The sequence below is a fragment of the Coloeus monedula genome (assembly GCF_965178545.1).
Source record: "Coloeus monedula genome assembly, chromosome: 4".
Taxonomy (NCBI): domain Eukaryota; kingdom Metazoa; phylum Chordata; class Aves; order Passeriformes; family Corvidae; genus Coloeus; species Coloeus monedula.
Genome location: NC_138784.1, coordinates 23,787,254 through 23,812,648, shown reverse-complemented (window position 1 = coordinate 23,812,648; position 25,395 = coordinate 23,787,254). Strand labels below are relative to the sequence as shown.

The 25,395-nt window shown below is 50.5% G+C and overlaps 1 protein-coding gene across 3 annotated transcripts; it reads right to left on the bottom strand.

Moving 5' to 3' along the window:
• Positions 1 to 4,092: 4,092 nt before the first annotated feature.
• Positions 4,093 to 25,279, bottom strand: TOM1 (target of myb1 membrane trafficking protein). 3 transcript variants are annotated; one of them, XM_082279923.1, is made up of 15 exons: positions 25,164 to 25,279; positions 17,546 to 17,630; positions 15,724 to 15,802; positions 15,409 to 15,558; positions 15,162 to 15,296; positions 14,774 to 14,920; positions 13,684 to 13,800; positions 13,106 to 13,239; positions 12,418 to 12,451; positions 11,780 to 11,888; positions 10,662 to 10,782; positions 8,188 to 8,263; positions 5,984 to 6,043; positions 5,602 to 5,638; positions 4,093 to 5,494 (listed from the first exon to the last, which is right to left on the bottom strand). In XM_082279923.1, exons 1-15 carry the CDS (start codon positions 25,213 to 25,215, stop codon positions 5,346 to 5,348), a joined length of 1,485 nt encoding a protein of 494 aa, XP_082136049.1. In that variant the 5' UTR covers positions 25,216 to 25,279; the 3' UTR covers positions 4,093 to 5,345. The 3 variants fall into 3 exon arrangements, with proteins under 3 accessions (XP_082136049.1, XP_082136051.1, XP_082136050.1); XM_082279925.1 differs by lacking the exon at positions 25,164 to 25,279 and adding an exon at positions 23,843 to 24,336; XM_082279924.1 differs by lacking the exon at positions 25,164 to 25,279 and adding an exon at positions 18,608 to 18,742.
• Between the last annotated feature and the right edge of the window lie 116 nt (positions 25,280 to 25,395).

Here is a 25,395-nt window from a genome sequence, read left to right as displayed (position 1 = left end):
GTTCCCCTTTCAGCTGTCCTTCCCAGAGCCACACCGGGGAGGGCAGGAAGGGTTGGAAAAGCTGGTGTCCCAAGGTGGGGAAGCTGCACACCTCTCTGACCTGGAGACGTGGAGGATGCTGTGGCCATCTGCTCTGGGACCGGGACAGTCCGTGCTCCATACGGGGGGGAGTAAAGGCATGGGAACACTCAGGGGCCGGATGGGCACCCAGCTTTCACTTGTGCTGGTGGAAAATAGCAAACTAAGGAACCATGTGTGGGAACGAAGCCATTTTAGAGACAGGCACTTAGGATGTGCCAAATTTAAGTGACTTACTCAAGGCCACGTAAAGTATCTGTGGCATAGCCTGTGCCCTCTCCTTCGCTCATTACCAAAGATCGCTCCAGGGCAAGCAGGCAGGACCTCATTTACCCCACCGAGCTGCTGTCTTTTGAGAGGGTGACAGGTACATGCTGACGAGGAGAAATAAGCCAAAGAAGGGTTAGAAAGGGCAGATATTTCTTCAAAGTCCTTAGTTTATGGCACAGTGGGCTCAGCGTTGGAGAGCCCTGTGCATGATGGAGCATACGGACTGCAGCCCCCACGGCAAGAGAGCCAGAACATCCCCCTTTTTTGGGGATGCATTCCCTAGAATCCCAGGCACCGACGATTCAGGGCTTTGGGCTCAGCCCTTCTCCTAAGCAGTGCTGGGCACAGCAGGACTTCAAGGCCGTGGCGGCAGCTCTTTGGCTAAATAATCATTAACAAGGCGACGTGGGATTTGAATTGTAGTGTTCAGCTGCTGGGTGTGGTCTGGCAGAGGCGGAGAGGGACCAAAGGTGCTCGGCGAATGGTGAGACTGAAGGTGCCTGGTATGGGGCGAGCCACCACCTGACTGCCCTGCTGGACTTGATGGTTCATGGTGTGACAAAACATGTCCCTGCCCAGGGGCAGCAGGGCACTGCTGGCAGATTACCCACTGGCTTTTCTTCTTTTCTTTTCTTTTTTATTTTTTTTTCCTTTTTGGACTCAGGCTGCAAAACAGCTCAGAGAAATTGGCACCTCTCTCTCTCTCTGAAACTGATCTGGTATTTAAGCTTTTTTTTTTCGGGTCAAGCAGCTAAAAATACCACTGAAGTGCCTTGCAGCAACTTTTCTAAACACAGGTTCTCCTACCACTCTGTGCTGGTGAAAGAGACCCCCTTAAAACCACAGGAAAGCTGTGTCCTTGCCTCACCCTGCTGCGAGATTTGCTTCGTGCCTGATCCATGCTTTGCTGCCGAGATTGGCTAGGAAAACAAGTGCCTGGATACAGGCACATGTAGCTTTCCTGCGCTGGGAGGGAATTCCTGATCCCCCCGAGAAAATCCCTGCTGCATCCCCCCTCTCCCTGGCAGCCTCCCTGCCGGGACTGAGCCCCCAGCCTCACTGTTGCACAGTGTAGCACCCCTGCATACCCCGTCCAAGGACTCCTGGCAAGGGCCAACGTCCAGCCCTGCAGGAAGGCTGCTGGAGACAGCACTGCAGCAAACTTGCACTCATGGAGAGCCATCCTGTCAATGACCATCTCTGTTCCCTTGATCCTAAGCACTGGGGCAGGCACTTTTCTTCTCATTTGTTTATACATTTTCCTATCCTCCCTCCCTCTTTTTTTTTTCTTTTGGCCTCTTCATCTCTTCTTGTGCTTCCGTTTGTTTATGCCACCTACACAGATAAAAATGAGTTACCTACAGAAATGTTGTCCTTCCTCACAACCCACCTCTCTGCTGCCCACTGGGTTCCCACCATACCCTTCCCAGCATCTCCATCTACTCTACCAACAGTAATCTGAAGGAAAGGGGAAGTGGCTTTATTCTCATTTTGTGAAGGGAGGGAGAATTTGGTTATTCAAAATAAGCTTTGAGGAAGTTTTGACATGTCAAAGCAATATGAAAGTCCTGTGGAATGGAGAACAGCCCTCCCAGTGTACTGGCTTTGGACATTTCTGTGCTGACTTTGTGAGACAATACTGTGGGAAGTCAAGACATATTTTTGTTACCTCCCTTTAGAAAAATTCATGTACTATTTAGAGGTTAGTGGTTGGTAAAAGAGAAACATGTAATTTTTTGCCTCTATGAATGTGATGCTGGCACGCCAAGTATCACGCTACCCAAACATCACGGAAATTCTCATTAACTTTTAGCATATATTTCGTTTTTAGAGATGTGGAGCAACTCTGACCCAGTACAAGGAAGTTATGTCTTTCTTCATCTGGCATAGCAACAGCTGTTCTGGGTCGTGCAAAATATCTGTCCAGGTCAAGATCCTGTTCCCAGTGTGGCTATTAATGGATGCTTAGGCAGATTACAAGCACCCCTTCCCATCCTCCGTGCAGTCACAACACGTGGATGCATGTTCTGGAGTGGTAGTTGTGCGAGTCTGCACAGGGCTGATGGTTGCAGTGGAATACTAGAATAAGGAAAAACTTTGTTTTGTTTCTGTCCCCGGGGGCGGCAGAGCCTGCTAAGCAGGTCACTGCCAAGGGAGGGGCTGTCTCTGCAATGGGGAAGCCCGAGCTGGGTGTGCGAGGGACCACAGCCATCTGGTGGTCAGAGCGAGCAGGCAGCGCTGTTCTTTCTTCAACAACAACATCAGAAAACTTTTAAAAAGGGAAAGACATTTAAAATAATTCCTTGCAGTGCTGTCTTTTTTTTTTTTTTTTTGCAATCATGAAGCAGTTTTTGCCAATGCAAAGTGCCCAACCTCTATTTGAAATGATCTCTTGCAGAACTAGCAGGTTTTTTTTCCCTTCGCTTCTGAAAAGAAACCTTGCAAAATTATTCAAGCTATTATTGGTATAATCTATAACAGCACGACAGTACTAATTTGGAATCTTTCCATGCCTTCATCCCCATTCTTCATATTTTCAGTTACTTGAAAAAGAGATACATTTCCCCTGTCAGACAAATCTCAGTGAAAAGCACTGTGGGGAGGGGACAGGCTCACCCCGGGGGCCGCAAGCAGCACTCTGAATTTTCACCTGTTGGCCATCGATTCAAACTGACCTCACTTGGCAGACACCAAAAACCCTTTCCATCTGTTTGCCCCTTGACGAAAATAGCAGCAACTCATTTCTCCTGCACTCAAGTCTTCCTTGGGGACAGTTCCCTCTTAGATTTGCCAGGTCCTGGGCCAGCTGTCTGGGGAATTAAAAACAAGGTGAGGGTGAAGACGGGGGCTTTATCCTGAGGTGGACTCAGGGCATCCTAGAGGCAGTAAGGAGGAGTTTGAACTCCCCATACTCAGGATATCCATTCAGGGATGTCTTCATCTCTCCTTTTGGGAAAGTTGCAGGCAGTGCTCCGAGGTAGCTGGAGGCACTGAGAGCTTTCAGGGCCAGCTGAGGCATGAACCAGTGTTAAAGCATCACCAGTGTGAACAGCCTGGTACCCTGCAGAAACACTGACTGGGCACCAGAAGCCTTTCCTTCCCAGCTGAGCCAGGCAGCCTGAAGCTAGGCACTGGCTAGAGGGCTTGGGCCTTGCTTGCTCTGGAAGCCCTTCCAGCCTCACAGTTACAAAACTAGCCTGTATTCCATCATGACCCAGCTCTTGCTTCCTCTCCTGCACGTGCTCCAGCAGGGGAACCTCAGCCACTTGGCCCTTTTGCCTTTCTTCAGATGACATTTTCTAATCTACTTAAACTCCTTTTAAGAGTCCTTCCCACAGCTCCCACTCAGCTGGACACGGGAGAGGTAGCATAGGGACAACTGAGGATGTCCTGTGGATACCAGAGGGCCCTTTAGTAGCAACTGTATTTCTTGCATGTTTTATGACTTACAGGCTGCAAGGTGGGTATTCAGATCTGGCCACAAGGCAGAGAGGGAAAGGAGAGGGGGTAGCTTGCCCTCTTGCTGTTTTGAGATGGGCTGTAATCACCTCCCCACAAGACTGTGGTAAAAAGCAGGGAGCACCTCCCTTGACTCCCAGCACCCTCAGCCCCCATGCTGTTCTCCTCTCAGCACCAGTGCCCTTGCCTTTTCATGGAGAGCAAATGTGGCTGCATGGTTTCATCCCTCTTCTCCCCACAGCATCCTCCCCTCCCCACACCAGCACTGACAGCACACACCGTATCTTCAAGGGAGACTCAAGTCTTTGCTCCTTTAATGTGCAGTAAAAAAAGACAACTCTCCCACGCTCAACAAGAAATCCCACGAGCAGGAGCCCTGAGCTTGGCACCCTTCTCCCTGGCTTTCATTTACAACTGGGCAGCGTGTGCAGTTTGCTCAGGAGGGTTTTTCTTCCCATGTGCAGAGGAGCTTCTGGCTGCTGCAGGGCTGCTTTGCTGGCATGAAATGACTGATGTCTCGCTTCCCCTCTGTGCTCATCAGCTGAACAAGCTTCTACAGCAACAGCACGTTCCCACATGCTGATGGAAGGGCCTCCTGCTTTAAGGGGATGCAGTTCTGTGACCCCAGCACACACAGCCACCCTGAGGGAGTCTGTAGCATTGGCCTGGCTCAGAGAGACTTCCCACACCACGGCACAATGTGGTGGAAGGCATCAGTGGAAGTGAGAGAGGGAGGTAGGATCACATTGGGAGAAAAATATGATAATGGAGAATTAAATTAACTGCAGATAATTTGCTGAAGGCACATCCTACCCCGTGGGAGACAGTCCCTTCAGCCTGGGGTACCACTTGCAGTCCTGGGTGCTGCCAAGGGCTTGGATGACTGGCTGTCATGCAATGGAAACATCTGAGCTGTGGGTAGGATTCTGAATAAACTGATGGGGAAAGGAAGGCGAGGAAGAGAAGGGGTTGTGAGTGGGAAGGTGTTGCATACCACAAGCACTTGTGAAAGAGAGATTAGAGCAACAGGGTTCCTCTACCGTTAGTGTTCCTCCTTGGCCACCAGTAATGCTTCACATCCCCGTGCTTTCCAGTCTAACACTGGCAGGCAGAGGGCTGGAGATACATTCTAGGAGAGGGGTGAGGAAAGAGGCAGGCAGGCAGGAATGATTTCAGCAGCAGACTGCAGCCTCTCCTGTTTCTTGGCCAAGATCTCTAACTACCTCATTGGAGACTAGGATGAAGGAGCTTCTTCCGGAGCTTCTGCTTTGTCCACACTGTACCATAAAAAGCCCACTGAACTCCCACATTCTCTAGCAGCTTTGAACCCCCCCTTCAGAAGTCTATTGTATGATATCCCTAAACACAACAAAGATTATCTGAAGTCTGAAAGCAGCTTAAAAATAAAAATAACTCAAAGGTGAAACAGGAAGAGAATGGAGGAAGGGGACAGAGTCCTTCCTCTGCTGGCCCCTGGTTGGAGGCAAGCAAAACAGCACACACAGCCTCTTGCTCCACAGCACACTGGTCCATAGCATTCACAAGGCAAACATAGCATCATCTTCCTTTGCTTGCTTCCGATGATGGCTGGCAGCAGGAGGGGACACAGACGTCCCTGCCGAGGAGCTGGACAAAGTGGGGAGGCGGTCCGCAACTTTCGCTCGCTCTTCCAGAAATTTGTCAAACTCTGAGGGCAAGAGAAGAGCAGAGCATTAGCAAGGAGGGGGGTTTGTGGAAGAGCTAAGGTGCTGCCAGGAACAGTTAAAGAAGAGGGTTGGTTGGCACCAACCTTACCTTCACTGGTGACACCTTTTGCATCCTCTGATTCGCCCTAAAGAAGAAGGAGAAGGGCATGGTTAGAAGGAAGGTAGGTCAAGGCATCTCACAGATGTGATTCTTTGCACATGGAGAGACAGGATAGTGCTGGCCCCACTTCCACAGTACAAACACATTAGAGGGACCCTGAGCCTCAGTTCATTAGCTATGTCTCCCAGAAGGCTGATTGTACTGTTGTGGTATCCCAAAGCCTGTGTCCTTGCCTTTTCCTTTCATGATCCCTCCCAGCAGCCTGTGCCACACATTCAGCAATGCCAGCACTGTTACACACTGCCTGAAATCCAGCCCACAGACAACTCCAGCAGGACTGCTGGCTCCAGGAAAGCAGCCCCTCACTTACCACGTCAGTGGAGAGCCACTTTTCTATGTCTTCCATGAAATTGGCTTGAGGAACTGGTACCTGGGGCAGAAAAAAAGGGGTGATGAGGTCAAGAAAATAGAGGATGTTCCAGTAAATCCACTATGCAAAAAGAGAGCCCAACTCACAAGCTCACCCTCTCACTCCACTGTTCTGTCAGCTCAGGCCCATCCAAATCCAGCCAGTGCCACTGCAAAGCTCTCCCAGCTACCGGTGCCATTGCTTACCTGCTTCCTCTGCCCCATCCATGCCCAGACACACAGTTTCCAGGATTCATGCCATTAAAAGCATCTGTGGTTTGGTGGTTGGCTTTGGGGTATTAGGACTGGACCAGACTTTGCTTTTTGGTGAGGACCCACTAGGTGGATATTGGCTGCTTGTGTTAGGCAGCCAGAGAACAAGAGACATGCATTTTTCTACACCTCCTCCCTTCTACAAACCAGTGACAGTCTGATGTCAAAATCTGAAATGCTGAAGATATTAGAGGTGCCAGGTCTGGCAGCACAATAAAGGGGAAAGACACCTGCCAAGAACTGATTCCCTGGTAGGATCATGGACCACAGCAGGATTTGACATCACACTTTCAAACTACTGAAACAGACCCATCAAAGAGAAAGTCATCTACAGTTAAATTTTACTTCCAGTAGGGATGAGGCTAGCTCAGAAGAATTCATGTCCCTGATCAATTTAAACAGAAAAGAGACATATTCCTAGTGGACAGAGATAACCTTGAAAGAAACAAAATCAGATTCAAAACCCCAGATCCTTTTTTCCAGTCATGAGCTCCTGAACAAAGTTGAGCAAGAAGCAGCCCTTGCTAGAGGCTCCCCAAGCAGAAGCATGAGACAGTATTTGTGGGAACTTATTTATTAGTTTTCTAATATATATAGCTCCCTTGCCCTCAGGAAGACACTGAGACCAAGAAAAAGAGCAACGCCTTTGTACCAAAGACAGGCAGATTTTCCCAAACCAGGGAGCAAGCGCAGATAGTTATCACAGCTGGCAGATGGATGAATGGGAACAGAAGAGGATGTGTGAGATTAGGGAAGTTTCAAAGCACACTGGCTTTGCCTACACAGAGAGGATCTCTCTGGGGTAGAAGTGCATTCAAGCCAACTGTACAGCATGTGGGGAAACTTCCTAGAGCAGACATCAGTCTGGGCAGTGCCCATTACAGGAAGACAGGCTAATAAGCTTCAGACCCAGGAGCTGTCAAAGCCTCTGTGTGCCTGTGGGAATGCAATTGCAGGAATTCCTGCTGCCAAAAGACCAAATTCAACCTCCTGAAAGCTCAGTCACTAGCTATAGGAAGAGGCCTTCAACAGGGTAAAGTCGGAATGCGTTTTCCTTCAAATGAGGCACTTCATGCTAAGGAGGAGAGACCGCAAGGACAATGAATGGCAGCAGCTGCCCTCAGCAGCTGCCCTATTGCCTCTGCTTCAGGCACCCATCCCAAAACAGGCCATCCTCTAGCTCAGAGTTGCACATGCTCTCTTGGCCTCAGAGCTCTTAGGATTTTTTCCTACACAAATGTTTACTTGAGGAAGGACTGACACACTGCCTGTTTCCTTCCCAAACCTGGTCTCCACTACTGGCCCAGCCCAGGGCTGCTTAACTTCAGTTAGCAGTATCTGCTGATGTCTGCTGTGCATCCTCATGTGCTGTGCCAGTGACACTTCTGTGCCAGAGCCCCAGCCTCCTTCCTCCCTGCTGGTGCTCCACGACCTCAGATCTCACCATTCCTTGACGCATCATCCACTTTGTCAGCTGGGCTCCATCACTAGAGGCACCAGACTCCCCCTGGATGAGAGAGAGTCTGCATTGCAGTGTGAGGGAGAGGGGAGGCAGTGGGTTTGGGGTGGGGGAAAGAATATACTAGTACTGGTGGCCTACTTCTCTGATTGCTGAGAGAAGGCAACTGAACTTGGAAATTTGCTGAAGAGGAATAAAACATACATTTCCAGGTGGAAATTTCCCTGGGGAAGGACATCCTTCAGGCAACCCCAGACCTTCCATAGCTCCTCACCTCAGGGCTTTAAAGAATGAGGTATGTAGCCCAGCTAGGAAATGCAGGTTGGTGGAGAGTGGGAATTACTTGACTTTTTCCAGACAGCACACTTACTGCCTTGGTGAGCCAGGAGGTTGCTCCCATTCCTGGTGATGTACTAAAAGCTGTGGCCACTTACCGCTCCTGTGTTCTGCTGCCGGGCATCCAGGGCACCAGCGAGGCCTTTGGTGGCTTGGGGGTCTTCATACTTTACCCTGGAAGCAAAAAGTGAAAAAAAACACAGGCTGATGAGAGGCCTGAGAATGAAGAGCAGGAAAACTCCTAAACATAATATTCAGTTCTTCTGACTGCACAACTTTTCATGCCTCATCTTTCTGCTCCCAAGAGCATCTAGAAAGGTGTGCAAAGCCCTTATTAAAGGCATAGCCCACCACAAAACAGACTAATCTACTCACTGGAACAGCATTGTGGGATCCAACAGGTCAGCCCCGGCACACTGACAGAAGAATGACAAGGACTCATATGAAAACTAAGACACAGACTTACAGCTAGGTGCATTAACCACAACACTTACCTTCTTTGGGGTGGACTATAAAGAGAGAAAACTAACACAGACTGACCGGAATATTACAGATATTTTAGAAAGGATTTGAGCAACAAGCTCCTACATACTCATCTATCTTCATAGACACAAACAGCTCAAAAACATCTCTTTAACTAATACCACTTGAGAAATGATGGTCGCAGAGGCTCACTGGCCTATTCTGTATAGGTGGGACTGGATGAGCAGAAGAGCCTCATGTTGCTTCCAGGCCTCCAAATGCACCATTCCACACACAGACACGTCTCACCCATAATTTCCCTCATCCCATTCCTGTGCCCCCTCTAGACTGCTACTACACATGACAATGCCACACGTCACCATTTGATCCATGCTGAGTGGGGAAAGCTGTCCATGCTAGGAAAATGAAGCCTTTCACAGAAACTCTCCACAAGTTTCCTCTCCAGCTGCTCCCAGGCCCCTTTCCACAGATCCAGGAGAACATCAAGTGGAGCTGGTTTTGTTGGAGGCCAGGGGCTTGGGCCACCGCTGCTCAAACTTCTCAAAGAAGTGCTCATCAGTGAAGGGACCGCTGTGGACAATGGCATCCAGGATGAAGTACAGAGCTGCTATCATGCCACTGATGAGGAAGAATGGCAGGAAAGGCTTGAAGTGCCTCAAGCACTGCTTCACCGAGACACACATAAAGCATGGGGGGATCAGGAACAAACCCCAGAGGCTCTGCCAGCACGTCCTGTTCGGGAGCTGCAGGGCAATGAGTCTGTTCAAGTGCAGGGAGACACTGAGAGCAGACACTTGTGAGTGAAATGTGAAGCCTGAGCCACCAGAGGTTACCTGGCAGGAGTGCAAGTGCAGGCAGATGAAGGGCAGTGAGGAATAAATAGAAGATGCCTTGTTACTTGTGCAGAGATCATAAGCCTCAGCCTGTTAAGGACTGTGCTGCAGCAGAGAGGATACAATTCCACCTCTGTGCACATCTCCAGCACTGAGCACATACCAGTGACTCCGGTTTCAGCCACGGATTGGGTGCTGTTGATACAACTGTTTTTGTGCTGGACTGCCTCTGTCCTCAGGCAGCACAACCCACAGTAAAAGCAGTGGGGAAACCCAGGGACAAAACACATGAAGTCATGTGTAGGCCATGGGTTTCCCCACCATGTTTACCAGAAGCAGTCTGAGGCAGAGGAATGGAAGGAGATGTGGTTAAGAGACCTTAAATTGACATGTGTAAGAGACCTTAACTTGCTACTGGCCAGCTGCAGAACAAGGCACTCCAGTGGCTGCAGGAATGCAGGAGCACAGGTCTTGGAGGTCTGGAGGCAGTGATGTGCCCCTGGGCTCTACTGCTTGGTACTCAATGGAGAGCAGTGAATGGCACTGACAGGCAAAGCACTGTGAGATCAGCCACAGTCTCTAAACCCAGGGGATCTGGTCAGCACAGCTCTTGTCAGCTCCTCCAGAACAAGGGTTCAGGAATCCACTCTGCAGTGGAGAAGACCTCTTCAGTTCATCCAGTTCTATGGAGACCCAACTCTTGGTGCTTTACACCAGGAGGTCTCAAACACACCATGGACGAAGAAACATCAGTCCCACTTGCCAACGGGGAAGCTGAGGCACAGAAGAGTGCCCTCTTGCAAGGCACAACTGACTGCACTCTTCCTGCACTCCAGCTCAATACTCTGTCTGTTAGGCTGAATCAGTACTCAGCAATTCCCAAATTCAACATTACCCCTGTCAGGGCACATGAGTTAAGAGGCAGACAAGAAGACTGAGACAGTCCCACTCCACACCTTCATCCCCAGACACTGAATCTTCCAGAACATGTGGCACTGCAATGCTCACATGCTCACTAATTCCTTCTCCCCATACCCAGGAGGACACTGTGAAGGGGAGATGTTGGCAGCAGGAAAAAGGACTGGGAGCACAGAGCTCATCCTACAAACACTGTGCATGTGAAGAGTACATTTCTGTTGCATCCTCCTGTCTCCCAGGAAGTGCTGCTGGTTGGGGTCATGGCCCCATTTACCCTGAGCCCTCATCCTTTGCAAGAAGGCAGGACAGGACAGGACAGAGGGAGCTGCTCCACTCACCCTCTGCGCTGCTCAGCCAGCGAGCTGCCACGGGTCAGGGCAAACATGTCAAAGTCTTCTTCCAGCTTGCCAGAAGTGTCGAGGGAGTGCAGCCCTGCACTTACACTGCTTGAGCCTAGGTCTGTGGGAGAGAGAGCAGAGTCAGCAGGCAGCACAGAGCAGCAAACGGACTGTAGGCTTGGAGAGTGCTGGATGGGAAGCTATCATCAGAACGGGCTAAACTGCTCTAGGTCCACTCCTCCATCCTGCTCCTCAGCTGCAGCACAGTCTGTTCATGTGGGCAGTGTCGTGGGTGAAGTAACAGAAGCAGTTTCTTTGCCTACTCAGTAGATACTTTTGGCTCAGTTTCAGACAGCAGCAGCATCAATTTACTGATGCTGAAGGCTAGATGTTCCTGACCATCTTAGACAACTCTGGAGGGAATTGCTCCATAACCTGTGGAAGAAAATAACCTGTGCTTCTGGGCAAATGCCTCTGAGACAGATGAGCGGATTTTGTGACTCAGGCATCATCTGAAAAAAAGGTGACTTGAAAAATATCTTAGCTGGCTTGTCTGTAAAAACAGTCTTGTGCCAATTTTCTGCACCTGCATCCAGGCAGTGCTATGTAGGCTGTTGGTATATCTTGAAGAACCCCCAGGATCCCCCAGGCTTCTTGAGTAAACAACCTGTCAAATCCTGGGTCCTGAGCCCAAGATGCTCATGGCTGCCTTTGCAGCATAGCTTCAGCTGCTCTGCTTCTCCCAGACCTCAGTGGTCAGCCGGACACCACACAGCAAGAGAGGTAAGCAGGCAATGCTGCCAGGCATTGCAGAGAGAGCAACTTTATCCCCGATCCTTCTGGAAGGCAAGGTCCTTAGCCACACACTAATGCTGAGGTCCATCTTAAGTCATGGCCACCTCCTGCACAATGTGAGGTGAGAACACCAAGACATATGCTTGAGTGCCCTGGGGCATATACAAGCTTCTTCATGAGTTTATTAGTTGAAAACACAGGGCATTTCTCTAGGTTACTCTATGAATCTGACTAAATAATTTTGGGAGATGATTCAAGGGCAGGAAAGGATTTTCAAAGCAGCACAGGAGAAAGACTGAGGGGGAAACCACATGGCAACATACTCATTCCAGCCAGCTGAGAGGAAAGGTTGCTGGTGACTTCAGGCTGTTTCAGTGCTGAAGGAGTACTGGGTGCCAGGTCAATCAAGCTGTTCTCTGCCTCATTTGGTGCCTTTGTAGGAAGAAAAAAGAAGATGGTGGAGAGTTTCTGAAGCTTGGACACCCTGACCCTACAATCCTAGCTCATTGATACTGGAGAGGAAAGCCCTTCTGCACTCATTAAAAGGTATCACCTGCGAAGAGGGAGAAGAGGGACAGTGACCAGAGAACTGGCTGGGAATAGTGTCCCAGGGCAGGATATGCCGTGGTAGCCAGCCTCCCAGCTCTGCTGGATGTCAATAAGTAGGGTAGATGCTGGTTCAGAGGACAGGGTAGTGCTCAGAGAAGGTTTATATGGGAATTGGAATCTCACTAATAAACATAACTGCTGCTCTGCTCTTGCTCGTTGGGCAGGGTGGGAGAGGCCTGCAGTGGGAACTGGGGTGTCCCACACACCAGGTGGTCTGGTGCAGCCTGGCTGGGACAGCAAAGCCCACCATTTCTAAGTGGGGCAGACTGAACCTCCCTCCAAGTCAGCAGGGCACTGCTGGACCTGCAGGATGTAAACCAAGCTGCACAGAGGGGCAGTTGCTCCGAGTTACCTTAACAGGCTGTCCTGTCCGAAGTCGCTCAAACCTGCAAGAAAGATGACAGGATGCATTTCAGTCGTGTGGGCTCATTCACCCACAGCCCAGGAGATTTCTTATAAGACTTGGCACAGTCTGCCGTTTCCTACCCACAAGGAAAGGGGAATCATGGCTCAGGGCCCAATTTCCCCTCAAGACACCCCAACAAGACCCAGAGAGCTGATGTCTCCTGAGAGGTGGTGTGAGAAAGCTTCTTAGGATCCTCCAGAGTTACTCCTAACCAACAGCTCTCCATACAGTTCATCTGGGGATGAACTCCCCAGACTTCAATCTAGCAAAGAGATGTGTTTGTTGAAATAGAAGGAAAAAAAAAAAGGAGTGCTGATCCCACCTGGGCAATTTCTTTCTGTCCCCATCTACCTCAGAGCTAGAAAACCAGCTCTTTCCATGCAGTTGCCTCCTTCTTCTGGGTTATGCCACAGGGACATCTTTATATCTCGTCAGGAACTTACACAGCAGTTTTGAAGGGACAGGAATTAGTCAGCAAAAACTGAGAACAGGCTTTGTTCTCAAGGATGGATGATACAGACTGATATGTCTCGAGTATTATACTCATGGGCAGATCAAAAGGGTGGGCTAGGCAGCCTTCAAGGGCAGTGAACTCTTGAGGGAGAGCAGGGAAGAGAAGGGAGGAGAGAGGTACCTTTCATGGCGTAGAAACACGTTATTGAGGTTGTCATTGATGAGGAGCAGCTCCTCGGTGAGTTGCTCGTGGAGAACACGGGGAATCAGCTCCAGGACTCGCTGCTGCATGGCTCTGCATGTCCGATTCAGCTCCTGTTCAAAGCAGGGCAATTTACCACAAAGGTCACGCTTATGGCTGAGCACTCACAAATCTAGAAGCCTGTCTGGAACACAGACCCCAGAGGCTACTATCAGGGATCTATCAGGAACTGTTGATGAGCAACAAATATTGGTGTGAGAGGTAAATTGAGTCTGAGCTTTACATGGAATAATTGTATGCTTTTAGTGTAACACATCACCCAGAAAGAAAGGCCCTTGGCAACTACAAATTCCCATGTGAGATGATTTCAGCCTCGGTAGTGCAATTTCCATCCACCATTGAAACTCTACTTTCCCTGTGTCTCCCTTATCCCTTCACTCCCTGATAAAGCCACACACTAAACTGTCCAGTCCTTTCCCTGGCATGCATCGGGCCTCAGTCCATCCAGTCATTGTGCTTCATGTGCCAGCCCTCCACCCCTGCCGTGTGTTCCTTACTTGCAGCAGCTCCAGGTCAGAAGGCTCAGCCTGGGATGGCACCAGCTCCGTCAACATCTCCGACATAACCTTTGTGTTCCCATTCACCACTTCCAGTTCTCTGCGCAGCTTCCCGATCTGCAAAAGCAAAGCAAAGTGACAGCTCCACCAGGGAAGGCGGGGGACACAGCTGAAGTAGCTCTGAATGGCAGGGAATGGCACCACATATGTATGCACGTTCACAGAGCTGGAGGAACAGCCACTGGGGAGTTTGTTTGTCACCATTCATTTTAGCTCTCAGGAGCTCCCAACAGGAAACCCCTTCATTACTTACCATCAAATTCATTTGCTGGTAACAGATGCCAGGCCCTCACCTGGGATCTTTGGCCACTAGCGTTTGATTTTTAATAGCCAGCACAGGCTGCTGTTATGATTCAAATCTCTCCTCAGCTAACAGCCCCCGTGTGGTAGCCATTTAAATAGTTTAATTTCCAAAGTGGTGTATGAGAGGGGAAAAAAATTAATTCCCATTCAACAGGAGAGCCTCAGCTCAGTGTGCAGTTGAAGCTTTATTTGTCTGGTTTACAAGCTGCTAATGAGCCTCTTTAGAACAGTTTCTACTCTCTGTTCTGAAGGGAATGCAAAATACCTACAGCTGGAGGTTTGGTGCTGAACATGGTATCATATGAAGTCAGGGTGAGGAAGGAGAAAAGAGGATGGGGAAACAAGTGAGGAAGCCCTAGCCTTTGGAAACCACATAGCCAGACAGGGTTGATTCATATAAAGTAAGCAGTGAGGCAAGATAAACAAAGATGATAAAGAGGCATCATGTCTCAGCTCCCCACTTCCCTATAGCCAGGAGAACTTTTCTCTACCTGCAAGCAGCCCTGTCTTAGGAAAACATAACCACTCTACGGTTGCGGTATCCCAGTTCATCACTGTGACCACAATGGAGCTCTGGGGAGCTCTCGAAGAACTGTGCTTTAGAGGAACAACTCCTTGAAGACAGAGGCCGGGGCAGGACCAGGACTGCAGTCCCAGAACAGTGTTTGTGAAATAGCCTCAAACACAGGCAGAGTCAGCAACATCCTGGGATTTGTGTCCAGCTCACCTGCTCTGGTGTGGGGGTGATGGGCGCGTCGCTGGATGTGCCTCTCCCGGGGGGCAGGGTGACAGGGTGGAGGATGGACTCCATCTGCTGAGGGGAGTTGACTGTGGGTGAGTTCTGTCCAGATTGAGAGTTGGAGCTATACACAGTCTGCAGACAAAAGTGGGGAAGGTGACAGAAAGAAGGAGATGTTAGACACACTTGACAGGGCAGTGCAACTAGAGGAGAAATATTGATGGCAACTCCCCATCTGCTTTCAACAGCTCTTGGCTGTCCTGGAGCTTCTCACCACCCAAAAACCCTCTAAATGCAAGACAGAGTTCCTGAAATCCCCTCATTGCTCCAGAATGGCAGCTGCCCAACATTCTTCTCTTCAGCAATACTCCCATACCCTCTGTGGTGTGTGGATGGGTGACAGCATGTCCAGATCAGTCATGGGGAACTCCAGGCCCTTCCTTCTCAGGTCTTCATAGACAGCAACGACACCAGTCAAGTCCGGAGAGCTGCGGAAGGCATCTGCCCAGGACTGGGGAGAAGGAGACAGTACAGCCCATCACCACATACAACAACTTTCTGTACAGACACCCAAACACACACACTCTCTGGATGGGTGCAGATGCTCACACTTCTTGGCTCACCTGGATGAGGGTCAGCACCTTGTCATGCACTATGGCAGGTGGATTGTTCTTTGGCAGGATCGTTCTCACTAGGACACCTTCTACAAAGTCTTGGCTGGACACAAGGATGTGGAAGCGATGGCCGCAGTTCTTGACGCAGGTCTCCAGGACCTTCAAAGGCAATGAAGCATTAGCTGTAGCCTTCTCTGCCCACGTTAGACTTGTTGGCTTTAGGTACATGTGTCTGTTCAGCATGTGTGCTAGAAAGTACTTGTGTTCAGTACTCAGCTTTACAGCAGGGTATCACAGAGCAGAGAAAGAGCCCTGACCACTCACCGTCAAAGCCAGCATAACTTCATGGAAGTTCTTATTCCCTACAATTCTCTTCTTAATGGCTCGGAAGGCATCTTTGGGCCTGAAGGAGAAATAAGATGAAGGAAGATCATCAGAAGGTTGAGGCAAAGAAAAACAGCCACTGGTTTTGGATGCCTCATACTCAGCAGGTATCCCTCACCATGTTTTCAGGATGGCTTGAAGCAGTGACTGGTAAAGCAGCGTCTGCTTGTAGTTCTGCAAGAGGGGTGGGGTTGGCTGATCATAGAACCATTTAGGTTGGAAAAGACCTTCTAAGGTCATCAAGTCCAACCATAAACCTAACACTGCAAAGTCCAGCACTAAACCATGTCCCTGAGTGCTGTTACTGAAGTTGGAGGCCTCTGCGCTGACATCTGAAACAGCTCAAGATGTTTAGGACACAAGAGAGAAGAGAGGAAAAACAATGCTAGAAACACACTCGCTGGGGATAGAGCAAAATCCCATGGCAGAGAGACTGAAGAGGAGGAGATCACAGAAAAGCTTGGCATGGGTTAGAAACAGGAAGGAGAAGCAAGCTGTGGCAATTCCTGTGTTGCTCAAAGAGGAGATGTTTAACATTTCCCTGGAGACAAGGAGGCTCAAAAGCCGCAGGAGAGATGCAGTGGCAAAATCTTGCCTATATTGCAGGTGGGTATGAGAGCAACAGCATAGCAGGGCCTCATTAACCATTCTCAGAGGGGAGAAACACCATGGTCTCAGACCACTGTGGTTTTAAGAGGGCACAAATGAACCAACATGCTTTAGCAGAGCACAGGAAGAGAAGCTGAGCTGGAAGAGCAGCAGTGCCGGAGGAGAAAAGTGGAGTGGAGACACTGAGGCAGTGAGGAGGGCAGGAGTGTATTGGGCTATGGGGCAGCATGGTGTCAATGGATGGGGATTAGCAGGGCAATGGGAGAGCCTGTCAAGCTGTGTTATCAGGTGTCCAAATCTGAAACAAGCTCAGGCCTGAGAACTGTGAACAGCAACAGGTGTCTTTGCACCATGGGGATAATGGAAAAGGAGCGGTGGCAGATCTGTAAGTAGAGATGTTTGACTTTGTTTCCATACAACTGTGAAGCTGAAAACTGGGCTTGCTAATCCTCTGTCAACATCACTGTGGGGTAGGACAGCAGGAGTGAGACCTATGTGTTTTATTCCATGTAGCACCTTCCTTTTTACATGCTGCTCTTGACATCTCCACTGTGAGAAGGAGCTTTCTCCCCTGAATTCACTGGCAAATCCCCAGCTCCAGAGTTAACAAGTCTGGCAGATTGATGAACATCTCCCTGCAGGGAGAGGGAGACAAGAGCTCCCCCCACCCACTTTGTGTGTGTTTGAGTGACTGTACATGAAAATACCAGAGAAGAAACCTAAGAAAGACTGGCACGGTGAGAGGACTGAATAGCAGCCTGAGATTTTCCCCTCTCCTCAGTCACCAGCCTTTACACTCCCAGAGGAGAGAAAGAGAAGGGTAGGAAGAGGGAATAAATCAAAGTAGAAGAAATGCAAATTTGCCTTTTGGAGTTGGGAGGCAGCCTGGCTTGAACAGAGGGTTGTCTGGGGACCCTGAAGGCCTGTTTCAATGGCTCCTAGCACTCACCAAGATTATAGACAAGCATCTAATATGTGCTCTGACAGCTTTGCTATGTCTCTAGGTCTCCTAGCAGAGCCTTGTCTCAGGGATTGCTGGGAAGCATAGCTTATTATCTCCACCAGTGCATGTTACCACTGCAGCCTAGGGATGTGGTGTTACAGGCAGTGCAGGGACCTGCCACTGGATATGGACCCTTGCCAGCTGCCTTACCCTTCTTCAGTCTCATTAATGATGTCACAGATCTCCATGTTGAGAGCCCAGTCCTCACTCCGCAGGGACCCATCGGTAGCTCTCTCTGGAAAACAGAAACCAAGACAGGGTAAAGAGCAGCCCTGGCACTCTTAAGTTAACCTCTCACAAGACCCCAGACCCCAGCCTGTTTCTCCCTGGCTGCCACTACAACATGCAAGGAAGCTAATCCATATGCAAATTCCAGGTCACCAAGTGCTCCCCACTAGGTGTCACCACGGCAGAGGACACGGCTGGGATGGTGGGTGACCATGGCACCCGACAATACGGACGCACAAACACTCTGTGTGATCTCAGGTGTTCTGCACACGAAGCGAAGGGGCTCAGCATGACTTCAGCTCCAGAGCTGGGGAAAAGGGGGCTTATTTGCTTTGTTACTGCAAGGCCAGAAACTGTGAGTTTGGTCCACTCACGCTGATATGGATCTAATGCCAGTAGCACCAATTATTGATTTGTACCACATAAGGAAACAAAAGAATCAACTCCACTTTCTTTTGTACACCAGTTCTATAAAAATAAACAAGCAAACATAGAAAACTATAAGCAGAGCTTTCTCTTGTTCAACATTTACACCTCTCCCCTGAACTTCTGGCCTTTAGGGAGTGTGGGCAGAAGCAAACTGCAGGCTGAAGTTGAAGCAATATTGTTTCAGCTTTGATTGTGTCCCCTTTAATTAGGAATTCCTCAGTCAGCCTTGATGTTATTTATTCAAGGCAGAGATTTGGGAAATGAGCAGCTATTACTGGGAGCACCAGTGTCTCCACCCTGTAATCATCCATGTCTCAGTCCTAGCCATGCCACCGACTGATGCCTTCAGGGACACCACCAGTAGCTGGGGGAAAGAGAACTGCCAGTGGGGCCAGCAGGACCCAGGCACTCCCAAGACCACAGGGAAACACAGAGATGCAGCAAATGGCAAGCAAAGGACAAAACCCATCCTTTCCAGCTCTCTCATCCTACAAAACACTTGACTTAGCACTGGGGCAAGAGAATTAAAACTGGCCAGACCAGTTTAGCACTTACCAGGTGCTCTTCAGGAGAGCTCAGTCCCAGCGAGGTACTTAAGAAGTGCCTGCATTTTCAAAACTGCTGTCCCTGCAAAATCTGGGGCTGTCCCTTGCTGCTGTGGGTCCTCTACCCCTTTTGAGAGGTCCTTCCTCTGCAGAGCTGCCTTTTTCTGCCTTTGACCCAGCAGTTAATGATCCCTGTGTGGGAATGAAATTAAATGCCCATTCACACAGTAAGGGGATAAGGCCATAACACAGGAACATGATTTTTTAATTCCTGCCTGGGTAAGCACATCCATCATGACCTGTTAAGGGTCAGGAACAGAGCTATTCACACCACTGTGCAATGCAGCCTCTTATACACGTGTCCCTCCCACAGATTGCACACCACAGTGTGAGGCTATCTGCATTTTATCACAATCCAGCCACCACCTTTTCTGTTGGCTACAGAATGTATTGACTACACAGTGATTAGGCTGATGACATTGTGGCCACAGCCAGATGAAAGAGGGCAGACAAGGGAAGGAGAGTGGCAGAATGTTCTTGATACTCTTCCACTTTTCTGAAGGTCTGGCTATTATTGGAATAACCTTAAAGCTCCTTGATTCAGGTAAACTTTTGTCACTTTGAGTATTAACTTTACATAGGGATTCTGATCTCGGGCAGATCCAAGCTTCCTCAGTAAGGCACAGGAGGAAGCATTGCACTGGGTGCTGTGGTGGAGAATAGAGCCAGGGCAATGGGCATGTCTGGTGCACCAGGGCATGTACCAGTCAATGGGGGAAACTGTGGTAACACATGAGGGAAAATGTTTTCCATTGGGGCTCCTTTGGGATCAGTACTCAGTACAATGTCAGAGCTCCAGGTTTCCTCCTTCCCTGGGACACCAGCCTTGCTGGCAGGCAGGTTGCAGGTCAGGTCAGTGTGATGGGTTTGGCTCATGTGGTTACAAAGCCACCCCTCACTTGCGCTCTCCCCTGGGATCCCTTGCTCATGACACATGATGGTTTGAACAAGCCAGAAATTTCCCTGCACTGTTTACTGCCACTGGCAATGAAATCACAGAAATCCATTACACAGGGGTTGCTCTGCTGAAAGGGAAGTTTACATCCACTCTTCTCACTGCACATGGAAGGAAAAACCCACAACTCAGGAACAGGGCTGAGCTTGCTTGGAAACTGAGCTACAGAAGAAACAAAGGACAAAATAAAACCTGTGTTTAACCATCAATCCTTGCTGTTCAGATCTCCCCAACCTTCCTTTGCATTGTACACAAACATGAATTGAATCTGCAAACACCCTTCCTTCGCTTCCCAGTGTTTGGTGGCACGCTGTAACCTGCTCCCCACCACGCTTTCCCTCCAAATGCACCAATCCTGCCAAGGTCAAGCAGCGGGTTTGCTTTTCAGAGAGGAATGCAAATAAAACATGTGTACTCCTTCACCTGGCTGGCCACTTAGGGGAAAACTGGGCTTCCTCAGAAGTGACACATCCTACCCCACTGCTACCCCACAAGACAGTGGTCTTCCTGCTACTGTCACCCCAGTTCATACACTCATCAAGGGACAGCTGTAGTAAAGCAGAAAATCTGTCATAAACTCAACACAGGCTCACAAAATACAAAGCTGGAAGAGTAGTATTAGAGCATATGGAAAACAGGAATGTGACCCTGAGGCAATTCCAAGGACAAAACGCTTGAATTTACCCAGTACAAATTAAGGCCTGGCCTAGCTGGCATTGGGAGAGCTGGAGTTAATGCCCTTCTAATCATCCTTGCCCTCTTCCAAGCTGTAACAGACTGTCCAAGCCTAGTAAGATACGGAGTTTTCTCTGAAATCCTGAACTTTACCCTTTTGTAAAGCCTGCAGAAGGGGAGGAAACAAAGTCTAATTCATTAGTCACATGAAGGATCAGAGTGGCTGGCCCCATTTCATGAGCTGTAATTAGCACATGAGCTGTCTGCTCCGCATGAAATCTGAGCCCGGGATGGCTGGGGACAGCGACAAGTCCCTAAAAAGAGCGAGCACAGGAGGCAGGGCACTGCCACACGCCCAGCACTCTGCCTGGTGGGACTCATCAGGCAGCATCTACTTCTGTGTGTTGCCAGCTGAGCCTGACCTGCAGCAGAGAATTCCCCTGGCAGAGGTTACTGCGAGCCTGCGAGTGCTGTCCCCCTCCAAGCCCCAAACCAACTGGCCGCCGAATGTACAGGAGGCCCTTCACGGGGCCGCTCCAAAGCCACATTGTTTTGGCAGCCAGTCCGGCTCCCCGGGTGTGACAGCACTGGGGTTTGTCTGATTCCAGTCTGCTGCCTCACAAATTCCTCAGGTCGACCCAGAACTGCGGAAGACTGTGGTACGGGTTGAACCAGAGCATCAGCTCTTTTCCTGCATGGCATTTGATGTGCTCCTGCTGACTGCAGCTAGGTGATAAAAGTTATTTGGAACCATCAGATAATGAAGAACTCCAAGCTTGGCATAACTGGCGCAAAGGAGCTGTACATTGCTTTGTGCTATGAGTACATTTCACAACTTTGCTTCTTTTCAAGGTTACTGTCTCTGCCCTGGTGGCAGGGGAGAGCACACTGTGGGGCTGGGGATCCCACTCAGCTGTCCCTGCAGCAGCACACCAGCACTGCAGCCAGTATTGTGGGGAAGTACAGGAGCCAGGGACAGAAGGTACTGTGCAGACTCCTGTCCCCTTTGCTCCCCATTCCAGACCTGGAGTACCCATAACCAGCCAGATGCTTCTCAGAAACCCTTTGCTTGTGATATGCTCTGCCCCTCCTCCAAGTGAAGCCTTCAAACGGTGTTCCCTGCAGTGCTTCCTGCTGGCTCTAAGTTCCTCAGCAAAGCATCAAGCACCTTCTCACTCATTTCAACAGGCGTTTGAGGGCACCAGCAGTTTGTTGCATGAGCCAGCTTAGGTTCAGCAGAAAGCAATTCAAGAGTCCCTTCTCCCAACTTCAGTTCACAAACTCACAGGCCCAAATCAGCATCCTGAACAAGCCTCATGCTTTTACTTCCCTTGAGGGAACTTCAGCACCAGCTCTTTCAGGATTTCACCATTTAGACGTATCCTTCCCCCAAAGCCTGAGAGGACAATGTGCTTTCTAGAGAGACCAGAGATACAGCTCCAAACCTAATTCCAGGATGGTGATGGACACAGCCTTTGCTGTCATAGTGGTGTGGGTATTTGTGTCTCTGAACTCCTGCCCCTTTCCTGTGAATCAACTCAAATTCTCAGGGATCAAGTGGCTCTTCAACTGCTGCCTTTGCCCCTTTTCCTCCAGACAGAGCAGGCACAGAAGACAAGGCAATGCCTTTTTGAGAAGCACAACCTCACAGGGACCCACAGAGCCCACAGAGGGGTGCAGGAACACCTGCGAGGTGGGATCCAAAAGGTTGTGGGGATTTTTTTGACATATTGTCTTGCATCTGCCTCTCTTCCTCACCCAGGAGCCTTTCCTACTTGCTCCCTCTTTACAGTCTTAACTTTTCCCGGTCCTCATGCTTAAAATAACCCCCATCCATAAAAAAATCTGTGTCATCTCTGTGCTACACCGTTACTTCTATGCCTTGCCTGCCCTCACTCACTGAAATAACCTGCCTCTGTCCATTTTGGTATTGCTATAATTACTAGTTATTTTAGACTTCCAGGGTGAGGAGAGAGCATTGGTGGTTTCATGTCCATCCTCTCACTAAGAGAGAATTCACCTCCTTGAAATTAGATTTTCCATTTTGAAAATGGAAAAAAGCTTCTCTTAGCTCCTACATGGAGGCACAGTGGATTTCCCTTTTGAGGGGAGAATCTGAACTATGGTGCTTTATTACTCTTTGGAAATTTTCCCACTGGATTTTAAAAAAGCCCACCACACAACAGAAACAAAAACTAAAAAACTCAAACAAGCAAGTCTGTATTCCTCTTACTTGGGAAGAGACATCACAGGAAGAGACACCATCCTGTGCAAAAACCAGACAGAGGCAACTTTTGTGACTAAATCTCAGAACTGTGAGTAAGAAACTAGGAAACCTACTCCTCTGCAACTGACTCATTCTGTGACAGATCACTGAGATTATCTGGGCATTGCTTTCCTAGTCAGCAAAATAAATGGGTCTTACTAGATTAACATTAATGAAGGAATTTGAGAATGTTGCTAGAGTATGCCAAAGAGGATTTATTTTTTTTCTTCCTTAGCCTTCATCTAAAGCTATTTTAGACTTCATAAGCTATATCAAGCATATATGACTTTGCCCAAATAATTTACAAGGACGCAGCATTATCTTTCTGCAGACAGCCCAGAGCAGCAGCGCTGTGCAGGTTTGGTGATCAGGCTCATGGGTTGGACACACAGCTGCCACGGACCTACCAAACGAGTTTGGGTAAGTCATGTTTGCATCCCAAATTAAGCAGGGAAGATAGCATTTATCCATGTCCCCAGGATGTTGATAGGCAATGTTCAAAAGGAGAAAATATTCATATTTTCAGTCACCAGCCCTTTCAAGTCCTCCACAGAGTTCCTTTCTCACACACTGTAATTCCTCCATTCCTTTGGACTCCCATAACCCAAATCAACCCCATTCACTAAGATCTCCCTACTATCACACCTCTGCTACTAAGGCTTCTCAACCCCTCTCTGACAACACTTTTGAAATAACTTTTCTTTTTCCTCTTCTTTGCTGTTGGTTTGTTAATTGGGAATCCCTTGCTTAATTGAAGCACAGCCTGGTTACAATCTGGTTACTCTACTGACCAGAAAAATCTGTGAGGCAACCTTCAGATTGCCTCTACCCAAACACAAGGGCATATCTGATACACTCATTGAGGGAACACAGAGCATTCATTCAGGAAAGGACAGGAGATGGCTTCTCCTGGAATGTGTGATCAAACATGTGATGTTCTTCTGGGGGTATGTTAAAGATCATCTGGAGGATTTTGATAACAGGAAGTATTTCCTGATGATCCTTCCCCCACCTGGCTGTAATGCATCTCACCTATGTGTCCCAACACCAGAGTGGCACAACACAGTGCCCCTGACACACTTTGGGACAGTGTTAGGATAGCCTCTACAATCATTATAATAAAAGCATTACTTAAAGCAGCTACTTGCTCCCTTCCCACTGCACACACAGCCACTTGCTCACTCATGCAAGCACATGAAAAAGACTGAATGTGGGACCACATGTTCACAGCAAAGAGCAAAGGTTTGACAAGTGACGAACAGCAAAAGTGACCATGTACATAAACTTACAAGTGGAGAGTTTAAATGGGCATCAACCTTCAAGCACAACTTGAAGGCCCTTAGGCAACACAACATGGGAACAGAGTCTTCATTCCAAGCATTTTAAAGACTGCATCACTGTCTGACACCAGCACGGCTGTTGACGGTCTTGTTCTCTCTAACTGCGGCATCTCTGCTCCACTTTCTCCGACCACATCCTTCTCCCATGTTCCCTGAGCAGCCCTGAGCACAGGGTCTGTGGGACACCATGCGCCTGTGGGCCTGCCAGGTCACAGAGGGGGTGCTGTGTTCATTGTCAAAGCTGGTGCTCCATGCCGTGAACCAGCTCCTGCTGCAGGACCCAGTGCATGGCCCTGCCAAGCACCGCTTGTCCCACAGCTCAATGCAGGGAGGCTCGGGGCACACAAACACCCCCAGCTGCCCAGCGCATGAGTCCTTTGGGTAAGGGACACGGGTCCGAAAGGGTGAGCCGCGTGCCCCAAAGCCAGCCCAGCCTGCACCCGCTGTCCCCGCAGCCCCGCTGTCCCCGCAGCCCCTGCCGCCCCCGTCCCACAGCCCGCTGTCCCCGCTGTCCCCGCAGCCCCTGCCGCCCCCGTCCCACAGCCCGCTGTCCCCGCTGTCCCCGCAGCCCCTGCCGCCCCCGTCCCACAGCCCCGCTGTCCCCGCTGTCCCCGCAGCCCCTGCCGCCCCCGTCCCACAGCCCGCTGTCCCCGCTGTCCCCGCAGCCCCTGCCGCCCCCGTCCCACAGCCCCGCTGTCCCCGCAGCCCCTGCCGCCCCCGTCCCACAGCCCCGCTGTCCCCGCTGTCCCCGCAGCCCCTGCCGCCCCCGTCCCACAGCCCCGCCGTCCCGCGGCCGCGCCTCGCGCCACCGGGGGACACGAGCCCCGCTCCCGCCCGGCCGCGATAGGCTGCCCTGGCTGGAGCCCAGCCAATCAGCAGCTCCCCGAAGCCCCCGAAGAGGCGCGGGCGGGAATGGCCCCGAGCCAATCACGGTGCTCTGCGGTGCCGGGGGGCGTGGCGCGGACCACCGGCCTGCGGCCCCTTTAAGAGAGCAAACTTCACCTCGCCACCCCGAGACCCCCTCGCGCCCCGATTGGCTGGCGGGGCCCCCGACGGAGCCGCCTCGGGCTGCGCGCCCACTATTGGTCGGCGACACCTGTCAGTCAGAGCGGAACGCTCTTGTGATTGGTTAGGGCGCTGCTGGTCCCGCCGCGTAGGCGGGGGCCGGCGCTTCCCCACGGAAGGGTCCGGCGGACGCCCCCGGGGGTGCGGGGCCGGACGGGCGAGAGGGGGCGCGGGGAGGGTCGGGGGGCGCGGGTGCGGCTCTCACCGATGCGCTGCCCCACGGGGGAGCTGAAGGGGTTCCCCAGCAGAAAGTCCATCGTCGCCGCCGCCGCGCCGCGATCAGCTGACGCCGCCGCCGCCGCCGCTCACGTGACCCGTGCGCCGGCCGGGGCGGGCCCCGCCGGGCCCCGCTGTGACGCCACCGGCCGCCGCCCGGACCGGCCCCGCCGTGCCACGGGCTGAGTGGGGTGCGGAGCGGCCGCGGAGGGGCGGTGGCT